This window comes from Gasterosteus aculeatus, chromosome 10 (genome assembly GCF_964276395.1).
Source record: "Gasterosteus aculeatus chromosome 10, fGasAcu3.hap1.1, whole genome shotgun sequence".
Lineage (NCBI taxonomy): Eukaryota > Metazoa > Chordata > Actinopteri > Perciformes > Gasterosteidae > Gasterosteus > Gasterosteus aculeatus.
Window position 1 is genome coordinate 2,427,367 of NC_135697.1, and position 17,389 is coordinate 2,444,755.

Genomic DNA, 17,389 nt, shown 5'->3' on the forward strand with positions numbered 1-17,389 from the left:
AACGCTCTGCATCCGAGTACATTCAAACCATGAACTGATTCAGGAAACAAGGACGGTCATTTGTAGAACACGTCGTATAATAATGATGATTATATTTTAAAGCGCTCAACAAATAGAAAGTAGTACAAACCATTTTTACAAAGTAGAATCTTCATTTATATTTCAAATATTCCCAAACATATAAAATCAACTACACAAAATGTGATCTGGAAGAAGTAAAAGGCTGATGGAGCCGTTAATTACAAGAGATGGAAGTAGCATTTTGTCATTTTTTAGGATGTTGATTTTATAACAACTAGTTTTCACCAGATCAATGAAACTTATCACCACTGTTTCCACATTTACAATTTGTCATTGGCAGTAAACTAATCATGTTCATCGTCTTGTTTTTAAGGAGTGTGTGTGTGTGTGTGTGTGTGTGTGTGTGTGTGTGTGTGTGTGTGTGTGTGTGTGTGTGTAGTGTGTTACATCCCAGTCCTATACGGTACATTATTGATGAGATTGTGGATCATGAATTTCAAACAGTTACTGACATAAAGATAAAAAACAAAAGTCAAAAATTCATTGTTTGTTGGACGCTGTCACTCGTTGTGAAACTTGGGCAGCTTGTTGCCGGGGACAACCACGTGCTCCACCCCAGTTTCCGTGATGACCACAAGGTGAGCCACGCCTCCGCTGACGTTGTCTCTGCCCATGGCGAGAGCCAGAGCTGTGACCCAGAGAGAAGCAAAGGGAGGACAGAGAAGGGGGGGGACGGACAGCAAGCAGGACAAATAGAGGTTTAACAACTGACGGTAAGCAGCAAGCAGCGTTTATACACCTCCTAAAGGCTGCATGGGCACCAACTACAACATAGATGTACATCAAACCACCCAGTTTGAGTGCAACCAGAGGCCTTTGACCCGGCTGAGCTGTGGTTGCCCTCCAATTGAGTGTTTTTCATTTCTAACTGTAACAAACCGAGCAAACAACCAACAAAGACTTCTTCTCATTTTCTGCATTATACTGGAATCGTAGAAAAAACACAAAACAAGTATCAGCGTATTTAGGTCTGCGCGCTCAAGTAAACGACCACGACAGTACCATTAGTGGCAAACTGCAGGCATTCCTCTCTGCTCATGTTGGGTTTGTATTTGGCGTCGACGTAGCCGTAGATGTAGGTGCTGCCTGAGCCTCCGATGGTCACCGGCTGACCGACCAACATCCCACCAAGAGGCACCACGTACACCTGGAGAGGGACGCAGGGTATCAGGACTGCAGCCACACGCCAGTAGGTGGAGTTACTTTGGACCGCTGTGTCTCTGCTTCCTGTGTGACTGTCACCCCGACCAGCCCCCACCTGAGGGCCCTTCTTCCTGTCCCAGCCTGCTGTGATGAAGCCCGCCTGCAGCTCCTCTTTGTTGTTGTAGCACAGTTCCTGCAGCACCGATGCTGCTGCTATCACCAGTGGAGGGGTTTCCATCTGGACACTGTGGAATGGGGGGGGGGGGGGCATTTCCACGATGAAGAAGCTTTGAAACTATTATTCTGGGCTCTCTAATGATTTTTTATAGCTGTCAGTGTAACAACTGGTTTGTTAGTTGGTTTTGCACACAACTCTGTCAACTTGTCTTCTCCTCTTGGAGGAATAAAAATATGATTATGATGTGAAAATGTGATTCAGCTTACATGCTTGTGCGCATAGTTGCTAAACATGTGCTATTGTATTGATATGCGTGTGTGGCACCTATGGAAGGACAGGTGGAACTTTGCAGCCTTGGTGACGGCCTGAGCATCTGCTAGTGAGCCGGCCATGCAGCAGAAGATCTGGTCATGAACCTGGACCACCTTGTTGATGGTCTTAGATGACACATATTCCCTGAAGAGAGAGAGAGGAATGTGATGAAGAGACTTGGATCACCGGCCCTCGGTTGTGTTCCTCCACCACAGTCACAGCGACATTCCTGTTTCCTACAAATATGTTTAACAATGTCGGCATCTGCAGTGTATCTTCCCAGCACGCTCACCCTCCAATGGAAGCCCTGGAATCTGAACCAATCACAACGCCTCCATCAAAAGTGGCAGCCAGGATGGTGGTCTGGGGGAGAGAGGGGGGGGGGGAGGTTCTCACATGCAAGTAATGAATAAGTAGTTACATCAAGCCAAACGCAGCAGGAGGCTTACGTGTCCATGTCAGCCACTCTGAGCGCCGCCGCTATGCATCATGGGATTTAGAGTTTCTGGGCGGATTTTTTAAAACAGAATATATGTGTAGCCTGTCGCTTTTCTGCATATTCCGTTCTAGAAGATGTTGTACAGATGTGACTCGTTCAGGTCCAACGTGCAAACACCTGGGATGTTAAAACACGCGACAGGTCCGGTCCTCGTAGTGTTTGGTTTCCTTTCAGGTAACTTAAAGTCTCACCTGTTCATCCGCAGAATCACGTATCGATCATTTCATCCTTCAGCGGGTTCTACGGTGACACTAAGGAGCCGGTCCGGGTTTACTCACCCCTGTGCTGACTCCTCGGACCCGCGAGTCCACGCTGCGTTTCTCCATTTTCACAGCAAAACCGAAAGAGAAGAAGGAGGCGACGCTCCGAACAGCGACCTCAGGCGCATCGAGACGCGCAGAGGAGCCGCAGACCAGGATCCACTATGGCGCTATCAAATGTCCTCCACGCTCCTGCAGCGGGGTTCAACTTCGACCACGCAGCCAGGTAGGAGCTTCTGTTTGGCTCATAGGCAGCAGATTGTGACTTAGATAGAAAAACCAATGAAGCTGTGTTACTCACGCAGCTTTCAATCCATTAGAGATGCAAAGTGAAAGTAACTTTCCCTGCTTGTTTGTCACGTTGATCAATGAAACAACTTGGTGATGATTTATCCATATTATATATATATTACATACATGCATAAGTTGACTCCTGTCTCTCCCTCCCTCTCCAGGAATGCTGAGTTAGAGGGTCTGTTTGATGGACAGATACCTAAACCTGTGAAAACAGGCACCACCATAGCAGGAGTGGTGTTCAAGGCGAGTACACACACCTGTGTACATCTGCATTTAGCCTGAATTGCATTATTTAACCCTGTTAAAGTCGACCACACTGTTTCCTTTCCCTGTCATCTCTGCATAACGGAACAGGACAGTCCGTGTTAACAACAATGATGATGAATACATAAATACACTGAGGGGATCTGCCCAGTGTATCACAGCACTGCTGGGGCCTGTTTAGCTCCTGTGGGACCACTGAGATTTAAAAGTCTTGTTCTAGTGTAAAGCAAAGTGTATAATTGTATAACAATTAGAGTAACACACCTCCCGCTCGGTGTGTGTGGGTGCAGGATGGAGTGGTTCTGGGAGCAGACACAAGAGCCACATCCAGTGAAGTAGTGGCTGACAAGATGTGCTCCAAGATCCATTACATTGCTCCAAATATATAGTAAGTCTTGTATACGACACACTGAAAGCATAACAGGAGATCCACCTTTAAAATACTCTCACTGTTATCAGAATGAAACGTATGTTCCTTTTTGTGGACATAAGTCTCCTTTACTTGTGATTTCCTACATATCCCAGAATGCCTTAGTGCCCTCGGATTAAGAACTTAGGTCCTTGTTCTTGTGGTGCATTCTGCACTATTGAGGCTACTGCAGGAGATGGAATAAGTCGCTGCGACTCTTTGGGTATAATGGATTTCTATGACTGCTGAAGCAAAACAGTTTCTGAAAGGATGCCGCAGTTCCTCTACTCTCTCTTTCCCAATTCCCTGTAGCTTTTTGTCATATTTTCCCTCAACTCTCTATTCACAAAACACTCCTTCCTCTCCTCCTAGTTGTTGTGGAGCAGGAACAGCAGCAGATACAGAGAAGACCACTGAGCTCCTCTCCTCCAACCTCACCATCTTCTCCCTGAACAGCGGGAGGAACCCTCGTGTCGTCATGGCCGTCAACATACTCCAGGAGATGTTGTACAGGTTTGTGTAGCACATGAGCTTGTATCCAACGGTGTGTGAATGAGTTAAAGTACCCGTTAAAAGCCCTGTTCTGATCCGTGTGTTCCTCAGGTATCACGGCCAAATTGGGGCCAGTCTTATACTGGGAGGAGTAGATTGCACTGGGAACCACCTGTACACGGTGGGGCCGTACGGCAGCGTGGATACGATGCCGTACCTTGCAATGGGTACGTGCGTGATGGAACAATATTCTCTAAGCATCGTGGCTCTATAACATTCACCGTTTGGAATACCATTTGAGTTTGCTGGACTTATTCAATCGATTCCCTCTCAGACCACATGTGTGTTTCCTCCTGCAGGCTCTGGGGATCTGGCTGCTCTGGGGATTCTAGAGGACGGGTACAAACCCGACCTGGAGGTACGCCTCCTGGACAGCTGTTGTTACACACTGTGACAAGGATTGATAGTCAGGATTATATGGAAAATGTTTTAAAAAAGCATTTATTTCTGTCACTATTGGATGACAAATTATAAAAACTGGTATTTGAGGAATTTCTCTCTGTCTTTTCCCTGAATTCTTGTAACTCTCAGCTGGACAAGGCGAAGGAGCTGGTGCGTGCCGCCATCCACGCGGGAGTCATGAATGACCTCGCCTCAGGCAACAACATCGACATCTGTGTCCTCACCAGAGAAGGAGTGGACCACATCAGACCGTACCAGGTGTCACAGTACAAAGACAAAAGGTACGAGTGTGACTGAGTTCTGCTGCATGGGTCGATTCTTAAAGGAGCTGTGTGCAGGATTCAGTCTCTGGTGATGAGGCTGCAGATTGTTTCCCTTCCTTTCCAAGTGAGTCAAATGATGTAAAACAAGGACGGCTCTCTAGAGCCAGTATTCAGTCTGTAGAAACATGGCTGCTCATGGAACTCCATGAAGAGGAGCCGCTCCTGTAGATATGAAGGGCTCATTCAGAGCTTAAGAAAACACATGATTCTTAGCTTCAGGTGATTATACTTCATTGAGAACATGCTATGAATACTGTACTACATTTACTTTCTTCATAAATACCTCTAACTCTACATACTGCGACTTTAAAGGTTTCCCTCTCAGAGCGGTAGATATCAGACTGTATGTGATTATACAATAACATGTTTGCTTTTCAGTTATTGAATCCCTCTAACATCTATTCTTCTATTCTAGGAAAACAAAATACAAATATGGTGCAGGCACAACAGCGGTTCTGACGGAGAAAGTAGTCCCTGTAAAGCTGGAGGTTGTAGAGGAGACTGTGCAGCGGATGGATACAGCCTGATCCGCGATGCAGTCACACCTTATAAAAACACGTTTAGCAGAAAAGTGTGAAGGCTTTTATTGTGTTGCTTGGTCATGCACTTAAAAAATAAAATGCAAGCAGTGAAAATCAGTTAATGAACATTGTCATGGTTTCTATTCTTCACTGTGAGGTGACAGAAATACATGAAACAGGCAGACTGTTTCGTCTATTGTATTTCAGACCACATAAAAAACTATAAAATGTGTCAGAATAATTCAAAATTCATGAAATTCTATTCCATCCCTGTTGCTGTTTATTTTCATATTTTGAAACGATCTACTGAATGTAATATAAATTTAATGTTTCAAACCTAAAGCAGTGCATTTATATATACTAACACCCCATCAACCCGACTACAGTAGGTACAGTGTATTGTTATAAATATGAATTTAGAAACACCCATTGATGACGTCATTGACCTCTGCTTTTCTGCAAACCTGATCGCTGCTTCTCGCTTAGTGACTGATGACGACACACACACAGTGCTCTCCTATTGGTCGATGCGAGCTGCGTTGTTTTTATTAACAGTAAGATTCTAACCACAGTTTTCTTTTATTTGTTTCTATCAAATCAGGTTATAAGTTATATGATGACCAGATGAACGTATTCGTGTATACTTGTTGGTTTTATGTAGCTAGCTGGCTCTTTTAGCATTTATTTACAATAAAACAGCTTTTAAAACCTTTCGCTTTCGAATTCATCGTCCCTTCCCAGGAAGTTATCCGTGACGCTTCTTCAGAGACTTTCGTCATTTCGTAAAACTTAAAGAGCAGAATATAATTACAATATAGTGGAATACATAATGGCTCTTTTCCAAGTATCTGGTTTGAAGTCTTATGCTGAACTCCGTGAGCAGATTCTTCCAGCCAGACAGACGCATCTCTTCGACCGAACCAACCACTACAACTTCGGGACCAAAACGCAGGAATTTGCTGTCCCTCTGGGTGTAGACGTGAGTCTCATTTCACCGAGTTTGGCTACAAAATGAAAAGTCTGCATCGTATCAGGTGATCCTGATGCAACAAGCGTGACGCGTCAGACGCGCGGTGGTTCAACGTCTTTTACGCGTCTGTGGTCGCGTTCGCTTCTCCTGCAGCTTCAAATGATGCATTCATCTTACACGTTACTGTGGAATAACACACATAGACACACACACACGGCACCTACACGCGTGATTCCACCCACTGAGATCTCCTCTTTGCTTCTATTTTAGCCTTCAGGGTTTCTAGGAACCTGCAGCCGTGATGGTGGTGTGAGTATAGACCTGAACCACGGGACGACCACCCTGGCCTTCAAGTTCAGACATGGAGTCATTGTGGCTGTGGACTCCAGAGCCTCAGCAGGCCGTTACTTGGGTAGACACGTTTTTATTTCTCATGCATCATATCACAGATGTGTGGAGCTTTGAAATGTAACACAGAGGAACACGGAACCATAGTAAATGAGGCAACAAGAGAAACTCTGAGCTCACAGAATGTCTTCTGCTCTGCAGCGTCCAACGACGTCAACAAGGTGATAGAGATCAACCCCTACCTGCTGGGCACCATGTCGGGCAGCGCTGCAGACTGCCAGTACTGGGAGAGACTCCTGGCCAAAGAATGCAGGTCCGTCTGCAGTGCTTTGAACATCAATCTGTCCATTCTGACATGTAATGCTCTGTGTGTCTGTGTATTGATACTAAAATGTGTTCCATGCAGAGGTGAGTAAAGCTCAAGGCTTAACTGATCACTGACCTCACAAAACAACTTTAATCAAGTATCCAGAGCAAAAGATAACAACACACAAATGTGTAACGGTGAAACGATGCAGTGGTGATATTTTGGACGGACATGCGTGTAAAATGAAAGGTGACAGGTCGACCCTGGAAACAACCCTGATTGATGTTTTATTTGTTTGGTGACTTGGTCCCTCCAGGCTGTACAGGCTGAGGAGCAACCACAGGATCTCTGTGGCTGCTGCCTCCAAGCTGCTGTGCAACATGATGCTGGGCTACAGAGGCATGGGCCTCTCTATGGGAAGCATGATCTGTGGATGGGACAAAGAGGTGAGCTGTGCCTTTGAGTCTCTGTGCCAAAACAAACCAGAATCCTTTTTCTTCCACTTCCTGTGAAGCAGAGCCTAGAAATAGAAACGTCCTCGCTGCACTAGAGGATTGTGAGGCTGTTTTCTGAGGCAGAATGTTTAACGTGGATGTTTTATGCTCCTGCTGCTTTATTTATATTCAAACGTCCTTCATCATTGTAGAAACTTTACAGTTACTTGTCAACATGTGAAGTAGCTCTAGTTCAACAGGCCCACGTTTAGTTTTGGACCTACGGCATCGAACCGGTTGGCTTTTCTTTGCCGGTTTGCGTCCTTAATTTAACAAGTTACTGTGAGGAACTTTTCACTGGATATAATCAAATCAATACTGAATCCTCTGCATGACCTCCATCACTAAACCTGCCCAGCAAGTAAACAAAGGTGATGCAAACAGGGAGGAGGGTTGATGCTGTGGAAAAGGTTTGCATGGATTAACACATGTGACATGTGGGGACTGGAAGGGGCTCTCAGGGAGCAGAGCCACCATGGACAGGTCCTATCACACAATGTTAGTGACAGTAAGAAGGAATCACTTACACACAAACAAATATCCACTACATGTCAGTATGACACGTGAATACAGAAACCACCTGCTGGCATGTGCCTCTAAATGCATCCATTAAAGTAGCCTATAATATCTGTAAGAAGGAGGAGAGAGCAGCTCATTTAAACCTTTAAAATATGACCCAAAATGACCATTTACTAAATCTAGTGTTGGTCAAATATCATCAGCAGCTTGTGTTCCGTGACTCAGGAACAGCTGCTGTGTCTGAGATGCTGATTTCCCAGCAGACCATCGGGTGTCTTTGTGTCTCCAGGGTCCCGGTCTGTACTACGTGGACGACCGAGGGACGCGTCTGTCCGGCCGCATGTTCTCCACCGGCTGTGGGAGCAGCTACGCCTACGGCGTGGTGGACAGCGGCTACAGGGAGGACATGGCGGTGGAGGAGGCGTACGAGCTGGGCCGCCGGGGCATCGCTCACGCCACACACAGGGACGCCTACTCTGGAGGGGCGGTCAACAGTGAGTACACGCTGGTTTACATCCACCAGCCAACAACACCCGTCCCACGTTGTCTCCGTCACTTCTCTTTGGTCCAGACTGGTGTCTCCACTATTGGACGGGTTGCCGGGACATTTCAGGACTAATTGTGTCCCATTGGTGATCATGTGACCTTTCATGTGTCAACATCAAAGGGTCAAAATGTCAACTTGTCCTTTCGTTTACGACCAATTACCTCAAAACTAAGAACATTTGCACTTAATTTTTTTGCTCTTTGGAAACATGGAAATTGACGGACTTTCAAGTGAGAATAAAAACATAAATAACAGTGATGATAATTAAATGAAATAACCGAAGGGGAATCCCTCAATCATTATTGATCGGTGAGGTCTGCAGCATTTTGCTCTTTAACTATAAATTAAACTACATCTATTCTTACATAAACTTTCCACAAAGGCCCTTTAATCCTCTCTGTTCATTATTTTTTTTAAACAGCAGTTGGAACACAATTTACTTTTATTTTCACTGCAAATTAAGTATTTCCTCGATTCTGTGTCAAGAGCATTTATGGGGCATTTCTGCTTGTAAAATATATTATGTACAACTGATTGAAGGTTTCAACCTAACATGGAAACAACGATCCTCTGTGGTTCCTCAATGTTACAAAATAAATATACTGTAAGTTTCTGTTTTGAAATCGTATAACATTTTGTGTTCAATGATAAAGTAGGTAATATAAAAAATATAATAAATAAACCTAATTAAACAAAAACAACCTCATGCTGATGAGTTGATCTAGAAACTGAAACGTGTTTGATGTCGTTCTCGTCTCCGTCTCTACTGAGACCTCACAAGAGATGCATCAGAAATAAGGGAATAGAGTCATGCAATGTGTGTAGTCATGGTCTGTGGCCACTGGAAACCTCTGTGTCCTTACGTGTGTGTGTGTGTGTGTGTGTGTGTGTGTGTGTGTGTGTGTGTGTGTCCAGTGTACCACATGCAGCAGGACGGCTGGACAAAGGTGTGTAAGGACGACGTATCCGAGTTGATCCACCGCTACAGGAAGGGAATGTTCTGAATGCTCAGCACTCTGAACACGACTGATGATGCGTTTCTTCCCAAAAGATTCTTTGTCCACTTTTCTAATAGTGATTTTGGAAATGATCCCACTGACGTCTCACAGCAGAGAAATGCTGTAGAAACGTTTCTTTCCTTACACATGAACCTGAACTCTACAGAACCAAACTGTCTCTAAGCTGCTGAGCTCATTGTTTGCTGTTTGTTCTTAGTGATGTAATGCAGGTTCTGTGTGTGTTGATCCTCACGTGCTTCTGTGTAGTAGTTTGTTCTTTGTTAACCAGACATGCTGTTAAAATACTTTCACCAAAACAACACACAGTCCCAAATAAAGCCTGTTGCTCAGCTCCCTGCTGTCCTGTAATGATTGACATGAACTCACCATGAGGACAAATGAGTCAGGTGGTCACATGTCGATGACAATGAAGATATTTAGATTAAAGTATTTTTATTCTTTCTTTATCAGTTTTTCAGTCCTTTTACTGTCAACCACGTTATTTCTTTCAAATAAATCCTCTTGTCCAAGTAACATAAATCTTTTTTCAAATAAATATTAAAGCTATGAAAAATCATTTTAGATGCTTGGTGAGGTGGTGGCATCATTTTTGTTTTATTATGGTGTGAAATGTGACTAAAACATCTTTCCAGAACTAAACCTGTTGGGTGAAATGTTCAAAGCTCTCGTGTTCCTGATAACTGGTGACAGTCTGACTATTAAATACATATTATTATTAAATAAACTGGGTCACATCACTTAAGGCAACTTGTACGTGTATATATTTAGGTTGATTACATATTTATAGTTTAATATATAACAGAACAATGACGTCATTGTGAGAACGGCTGTGATGTCATCTGTTTCCATGCAGAACAACAACACATAGCTTTTGATAAATGAAGTATATCGGTCTGTATGAAAAAAGGTTAACCGCCTTAATCTTCACAGGTCTGTGAGGATGTTTCTTTTCTTTCACTTAAGTTCAACTTTAAAGGTCACAGAATTCCAGCAGTAATGAAATAAAGAATTTTGTTTCAACTCTGCTCCTACTTCTAGTGTTCTTTAATAAATGTCCTGTTACATTATTTATCATTTAGCTGACGCTTACATTTTTAACCCATGTCTTTTTTTACATCCCAGTGAGTAATTACGGGTTATGTGTCTTGTACTTCGACATGGAGCAGTCGGGGCTCGTTCCGGTGCTCCCGCTCTACACATGCGCCACCGTCGACCCTCAATGCTGTTCAATCATTTTACACACGTGTTGATGAGGACGGTTTTAAACAATGCGTCTCATGTTTTGTTGTTTAATGGAAAGTAAAACCCTCTTCAGATATCTGTGAAGAATCACTGCTTTGCCCCTAAAATGTTCACTCTTCTTGCTCTTTTGTTGGACGTCTGCAGGTCAAAGACTCGTCCATTTATCCTCAGAGACAACAGAGAACACTGAATATTCAGATCATTGTAGATACTACGACCACAACATGTGCTGATAAGACGCAGGATTTACAAATGTTATTTTGTTACGATAAAATGATCTCCGGCGATGTGAGTCTTCCATTTGCAGCAACTCCCAGCATGCTTTAAACCAGTGAAGTGAAGAACACGACGTTTAGAGTCCAAAGGGAAACAACATGCATGTGATTGTGGCTGCAGTCACAGAGGGGAAGCACATGGAATCACAACAACACACAAACATCTGGAGCATTTATTGAACAGCAGGACAAAGGTACAAAAAGGGGAAATGGAGCAACTTCATTCCACCTTCATCTACAAAACAAGAAGTGATTCAGAGCATCACTGTTCAACTCCCACGAAACCAAGAAGGAAAACATCCCAAATTTAAATAATATGATACTTTAAAAGTGATCAAAAACATTATGAACCAATAAACATACTGATTTATTCAGAAAACCCTCAAATTATTATTTTCTTCAATCTGTTAAATTCAGATACACAATCAGAAAGTAAATGTTGTTTTAATGTCAATATTGTGTGTGTGTGTGTGTGTGTGTGTATTTACACGTTTGTTACCAACAATGATTCAACCCAAACAGCAGAAGTATCAAAGAGTAAATATGGTGGATTTGTTTGAGATGAACACACTAGTCTGTGAGCACTTTGATGCTTTCATTGATTTGAACGTCTCCTAAAATAATCATCCTTGTTTTATTTCATTTCAACCTTTTTATTAAAACCAAACTACCCAAATAATTAAATGTGACTATTGATGTTTCCTCACAGTTTCCAGATGTTCATCAACCCTGATTCAGATGTTTAAATGAAAGATGAATGAGGCATAACTTGACAGTTTATGGAGAAGAATGTGGAGCATCGCTTGTTGATCCAGAGCAACATTCACCCATAAACCTAAAGAGAGAAACAAATACATAAAAGAGAAAACTAAATCATTTACCACAAACTACTTTGACTCCATTTTGATAAACATGTGTTAGTGATTTCCTAGAAGTTAATGTAAGAGCTTTGAATATCAGACTTTATCTGAGGAGCTGATGTGAAGCTTTCTGTGTCTTTCTCTTAATAATCTCACGTCTCACGGAACCAAACTGCACCTTTGTTGTAGAAAAAGTCAAAGACTTCTTTACATGAGAAGCTCCTTGTGCTCATACTGAGGGCAGCTTTGTGGAACAGCAGCTGTGAATAGTTCATGTCCACGTGGAGCTACTCACTGTGTGCAGGACGCCGACTTCAAGGTTTAGGGTTCAGTTCCTCAGTGACGTCAGAGCCGTCAGTAGAAGCAGAAGAAGAAGAAGAGCGTTTGGCTGAAGAGTCTTGGGCTGAAATAAAAAGCAAAGAGAATTTCAGTGTTTAGTGTTCTAACAGCTTCCTCCCAGCAGATACAATCTCAGTTTTTTAACCTATTTCTTCCTCTAAAAGTTAAAATTACTTTCAACAACAGCCTGAAGGAACAACTACGTTTAAGTGTCTCAAGTGCAAAACAATCACAGAATTGTCTAAAAGTAAAAAATGGCACTAAACAATAAGTGTAGAATAAAAGCAAATATGGTTTTATAAGTGTGACTGGTGAAAGTTGCTTCAGTGTCTCATTCTGGATAAAAGCATCAACTCAAAGCCTAAAATCAAATGCTCCTCAACACTGTGTCTCTGATCGTCTCTCTCACCGTTCCTGTTTCTGTAAAGCTTGAATCCAACCACAGCAGCGATGATGACGACAAGAACAGCCACAGCGATGAAGATGATGATGAAGGTGGAGGTGGAGGTGGAGCCAGCAGGCTTCTCTGTGGAGCACAAAACAATCAAAGAGTCTCAAGCTGAACAGATGAAGCAGGTCAGAAGAGAAGAAGATCCACTTATCCAGCAGACCTGAACACACACACCATGTGACGTCATTTCTTTATGCCGTCTGCACATGATGACTGAGACACATATTCAACCTCCTTCCTGAACTTTGCTCTGTCTGATTCACTGATGGATACATGTATTAATACACGTGTTTAATCATTCTGTCTACTCATCTTTAAGTGACCAGTAGTTGTGTGAATGCAGATTCTACAACGTCTGAATTGTGGTGACACGTTACAATAGTTCAGCACGGACTCAAATAAAGCTCTTACCTGGAATGAGTTTACAAAAGGATGAATACACTTATTTACAGAGAAATGAACCAAATATTGACACATTTATATATTAATCTAGACCAGTAAACAGTGTTCATAACTCTCGCTGTGTTTAATTCTGATCCGAGTCTTAAAATGACTACAAATAAAAACTAGACTAGAAATGTAAGAAAACAAAACTTCCCAAATCTAAAACACACAAAGTGAACAAAGTGGATGTTTGCTTCCCTCCTTCACCGCTCCGGGTCTCAGACCTACCCCTGTTGGTCCTGGTCTTGTCCAGTTTGGTGACGATGTCCTCGTCCACACCAGACAGCTGGAACACACAGTCGTACCTCCTCCAGTCTTCAGCAGGGACGGAGGACAGTTTCAGGTCAACCCTCATCTGGAAGGTCCCGTCGTGGTTGGGGAGGATCTCTCCGAGGTCCACGTCCTCATGGAGCTCCTCTCCATCTTTCCTCCAGAAGAGGTCGGCTCTGTCGGGGTAGAAACCTGTAGCGTGGCAGCTGACTGGAGAGGAGGGAGTCTTCTGGAGGAGAGACACCGAGGGACGCTCTGGAGACAGAAGAGAGGGACAGGTTACATCTTTATTATTATCAATGATATTTAGTGTATTAATATCATTCATCTTTGATGTATTTAAAATGCCTCTTTAACACTCAACTATGTGTATTTAAGTTTACTAAAAGAATGGAATGTCTTTAAAGTTTCATTGATTAAAGAAGGGAGACAAACAGATGAAGAGGGGTGAGACGGATTGGAAGGGGAGGAGGACAGCGTGTGAGAGAGAGTAAAGAGACAGTGAGACGGACAGAAACACAGCAGAGACAAAGAGGATGGAGGGACAGAGTGGGGACAGGTGTGAGGGGGAAGTGAGGGAGGGAGTGCAGTGAAGGAGAGAAGGAGGTGAGGGGGGAGAAATGTGGGAGACACAGTGGGTCTCTGTGTGTCTCTGACATGTTGCTATGAAACAACAGAAGGTTTATGAGCATCGTGTCCATGGAAGGACATCAGGTCATGTGATCCTACCGGTTCTCATCAGAGAGCTCCTCCCGTAGTTCAAGTGCTTCTTCACCCACTCAGGACACACATGAGTCAGGTAGTTCTTGTTCTGTGCTATCAGAGCTCTGTTATGTTCCCACTTCTGTTTGGTGATGACAGCCTGCTGTTTTGCAGCGATATATTGCTCTGTCTCTGGGTCAAATGATATGAAGTCTTCTCCATCATAACCATACTGACGATAACCTTTGACCTCATCGGTCTCATCATCCCATTCACAGCCGACCATCTTCTGGTAAATGTGGACACCTGAGAGAGAGAGAGAGAGAGAGAGAGAGAGAGAGAGAGAGAGAGAGAGAGAAACATATTTGCTTGATAAAATACTTCAGTCATCATCTGATTATCAACATTCATGTTGATTCATTTTCTGTTCATTGACTAATTGATTCAATGTTTCAACACTAAATATCCTGAATGTTTGTTCTAAACTCACTGCAGTCCACTTTAGTTCATTAACTCTCATCTGTATCATACTCCAGATTTTGGGCTCAAACTAATTATTCTTGTCTTTGCAGATGATGTAATAACTATTTCTAATGAATCCATGAATTGTTCACACTGTAAAATGTCAGAGAGGCTGATGAAACCTTGGAAGTGCTTCTTCAGTGTGAACAACACTGAGCAGTATTTCATTCATCACCATTTCAAACAGACAAGAGGAAGAAGTCGTCTCAGTGAGGAACCTCAACTAGAACATGTTGGACGTCATCTGATAAAACCTGGAATGAAATACTGAAGCATCGACTCCCTGAGCTCAAGTAAAGCTCATCTAATCTAAGCTGGAGTTCTAATCAGGATGAGAGGAAATCTTCTTCATCCTGAACAACACGGAAAAGTATTCATTGTGTTTATATACTTATATTTAGGAACTGGAAGCAGAACATGTTTCAGTCAAGAAAAGATCTCAGACTGTTTAATCTGTGTGTGTGTGTGTGTGTGTGTGTGTGTGTGTGTGTGTGTGTGTGTGTGTGTGTGTGTGTGTGTGTGTGTGTGTGTGTGTGTGTGTGTGTGTTTATGTACTAATAACATAAAGGATGCAAATACAAACAAAAAGTGTGAAACATAAACAAACCTCCAGTTTGGTTGAAGCGTTGTTTTAGTATTTCAATGCCGGCTTTGAAGACCTGCTGGTGGCCCATGAAGTTCTCAGTGTTCCTCTTCCAGTACTGAGGATCATCCTCTGTGACTCTGCTCATCCAGTCCTGTCTGGGTTCTGCTCTCCTGGTGTCACTGTCATAGTGACTAATCTCAACTTCATCCACCAGCCCAACAGACACAAACTCTGGGAAGTTTGGGACTCCAGAGGATCCAGTGTAGAAATACTTCATTGAGTGAGTCACTGAAACCAAAAAGGAATCATTATCAGTTCTGATGTCACACTTTAATTAATCAATAATTATGATGTTTTCCTGCAAACTGAATTAAAAAGAAACACAGAACATCAAAGACACCCTGATAACATCTGCTGTGTTTAACAACTCAATAAATACAGAAATAAATGTTTACTTTGATATTTATGATGTTTCAGCTTTTAAAAACATTATATTCTAAAATGAAATATTAAACAATTCACATATTCAGATCATCATTTGTGTTTCTGACTTTTACGCATAGAAATCAGTTTGTAAAACCAGATTTCTTATTATTGTATAATGTTCCTTATATTGACTTTTGATTTGATCGTATACATCAAACTGTTTTATGTCATAAATTGTGACCTCAGACGTTTCGTCTTGTGAGGTTTTAAACAATAACTTTGAAATCTGAGTTTCTTGAAGAGAAGTGGAGACACAAACAAGTTCAAAGGTCATTTATTTGATCTTTTAATTGCTGTTAACATTTTTTATATTCAAATCAAAACGCATTCATTTTGTTGTTTTTTGAGATTTAAATTGTTTGAGTAGAAGGATTTTCCTTTTTTCATTCAACCGTTTAGAAACAAGAAACTAATCTGACCAGTTTGATGTTTATCTCTATATTTAAGTTTAACTATAATATATAGTTAATAGTAAATATCTTTGTGAAAAATTAAAGTATGAACAGAGGGACACAGCATTATATTTAAGAAACTATATTAAATCTATCTATTTTAGTTTCTATCGGTATCAGCTGGATGAAAAGAATCCAAGAAGATTAGAATATTATTTAAAATTATCAGCACAGTAAAAATGTTTCACAATCTTCATGTCCTCTGTGTCTGAATTCATATTTATGAGTTTTTATTTCAGCACTGGTCACTAAAATGTTTTGTAAATCTGTCCGAGAATAAATATATTTCCTGTTAATACATCAAATACTGCAGAGAGATGCTGGATGTTTGAGGCTGATTCTGATTAATATAGTCTGAATATTAAATATTTCAGCTGATAGTATTTTTAATATAAACATGACCTAAACTCACTGGATTCAGATTGATAAGTTGTTGTTTTTAGTAAACGAGATACAAACTAAGAGTTTAAAATCAACTTTTGCTCTTCCGGTTTATTAATGAGCTCAGACTGAGTTTGACATTTCTTCACTTGTCTTTCTTCTCACTCATCAGACAACATGTAAACACCAATATATCTGCAATAAGATAATATCTACAAGTAATATTGATGACTGATTCATCAGCATCAGTGTGACGTCATCAGTGATCTGCCGCGCTACGTCATGCTGCCATGTCCGCTTCAAGAGCGATCCGTCCGTTTAATGTCCCGAAGACAGAGACAGCAGAGTGAGACAAACACGCTTCTGTCCTTCACACAAACTCACGAGAGGAAACACGCGCGCACTTTGACAACATGTGTTACTTTTTACAACTTTGTCTGTCGTCATCGAGAGAGTCCTGAGCTAAACATCAGAGACATCAGAGACACTTCAGCTGATGTCTGCAGCCTATGAAGACACGAAGCGTCTCTTCTTCTACAATCAAACACCTCATTAAACAAAGCGTCAACTCACGTGCTGCAGCGCCGTGAAGGCTCATCATCAGGAGAGACAGAACCGAGATCTCCGCCCCGACAAGTCGCATTTTAACGTCCGCTTGTTTCACCGGGAAGGAGAAAAGGTTTCACGGTCCGATCTGTTCAAGGATCAAACGCCTACTGAGGGAGAAGAAGGAGGACCGCTGACTTCAATGTGCTTCTAGAGCTCGATTCTGACTAATCACAATCCAGCATTTGATCTACGTCATCAGTAACCAGGTGGAATCAAAGAAAACAGGTTGTTGTAGGAAGAGAACACTTAATTCAGACTGAACACACAACAAGAGAGATGCGGCACACAATCCTTATTCACATATTATTTACATACATATAAAACC

General features: G+C 42.1%; 4 protein-coding genes across 5 annotated transcripts; 2 read left to right on the forward strand and 2 right to left on the reverse strand.

Moving 5' to 3' along the window:
* Nucleotides 1–132: 132 nt before the first annotated feature.
* On the reverse strand, nucleotides 133–2,626 carry LOC120826002 (proteasome subunit beta type-6-B like protein). Its single transcript, XM_040187907.2, has 6 exons — nucleotides 2,492–2,626; nucleotides 2,007–2,077; nucleotides 1,727–1,858; nucleotides 1,340–1,469; nucleotides 1,084–1,228; nucleotides 133–709 (listed from the first exon to the last, which is right to left on the reverse strand). Exons 1-6 carry the CDS (start codon nucleotides 2,537–2,539, stop codon nucleotides 582–584), a joined length of 654 nt encoding a protein of 217 aa, XP_040043841.1. The 5' UTR covers nucleotides 2,540–2,626; the 3' UTR covers nucleotides 133–581.
* LOC120825999 (proteasome subunit beta type-7-like) lies at nucleotides 2,565–5,501 on the forward strand. Its single transcript, XM_040187903.2, has 8 exons — nucleotides 2,565–2,699; nucleotides 2,929–3,013; nucleotides 3,325–3,422; nucleotides 3,816–3,956; nucleotides 4,047–4,162; nucleotides 4,295–4,353; nucleotides 4,527–4,678; nucleotides 5,136–5,501. The coding sequence occupies exons 1-8, from the start codon at nucleotides 2,638–2,640 to the stop codon at nucleotides 5,245–5,247; spliced, it is 825 nt and encodes a 274-aa protein (XP_040043837.2). The 5' UTR covers nucleotides 2,565–2,637; the 3' UTR covers nucleotides 5,248–5,501.
* Nucleotides 5,502–5,613: 112 nt separating this feature from the next.
* LOC120825991 (proteasome subunit beta type-8) lies at nucleotides 5,614–9,776 on the forward strand. Its single transcript, XM_040187896.2, has 6 exons — nucleotides 5,614–6,220; nucleotides 6,482–6,623; nucleotides 6,761–6,872; nucleotides 7,183–7,312; nucleotides 8,169–8,373; nucleotides 9,342–9,776. The coding sequence occupies exons 1-6, from the start codon at nucleotides 6,071–6,073 to the stop codon at nucleotides 9,428–9,430; spliced, it is 828 nt and encodes a 275-aa protein (XP_040043830.2). The 5' UTR covers nucleotides 5,614–6,070; the 3' UTR covers nucleotides 9,431–9,776.
* A 1,345-nt stretch (nucleotides 9,777–11,121) lies between these two features.
* Nucleotides 11,122–17,189, reverse strand: LOC120814276 (major histocompatibility complex class I-related protein 1). Of its 2 annotated transcripts, none has more exons than XM_078080708.1 (7): nucleotides 17,029–17,189; nucleotides 15,158–15,424; nucleotides 14,056–14,334; nucleotides 13,285–13,581; nucleotides 12,571–12,687; nucleotides 12,118–12,210; nucleotides 11,122–11,797 (listed from the first exon to the last, which is right to left on the reverse strand). In XM_078080708.1, exons 1-6 carry the CDS (start codon nucleotides 17,096–17,098, stop codon nucleotides 12,137–12,139), a joined length of 1,104 nt encoding a protein of 367 aa, XP_077936834.1. In that variant the 5' UTR covers nucleotides 17,099–17,189; the 3' UTR covers nucleotides 11,122–11,797; nucleotides 12,118–12,136. The 2 variants fall into 2 exon arrangements, with proteins under 2 accessions (XP_077936834.1, XP_077936833.1); XM_078080707.1 differs by having other exon boundaries at nucleotides 12,118–12,225.
* Nucleotides 17,190–17,389: the final 200 nt, after the last annotated feature.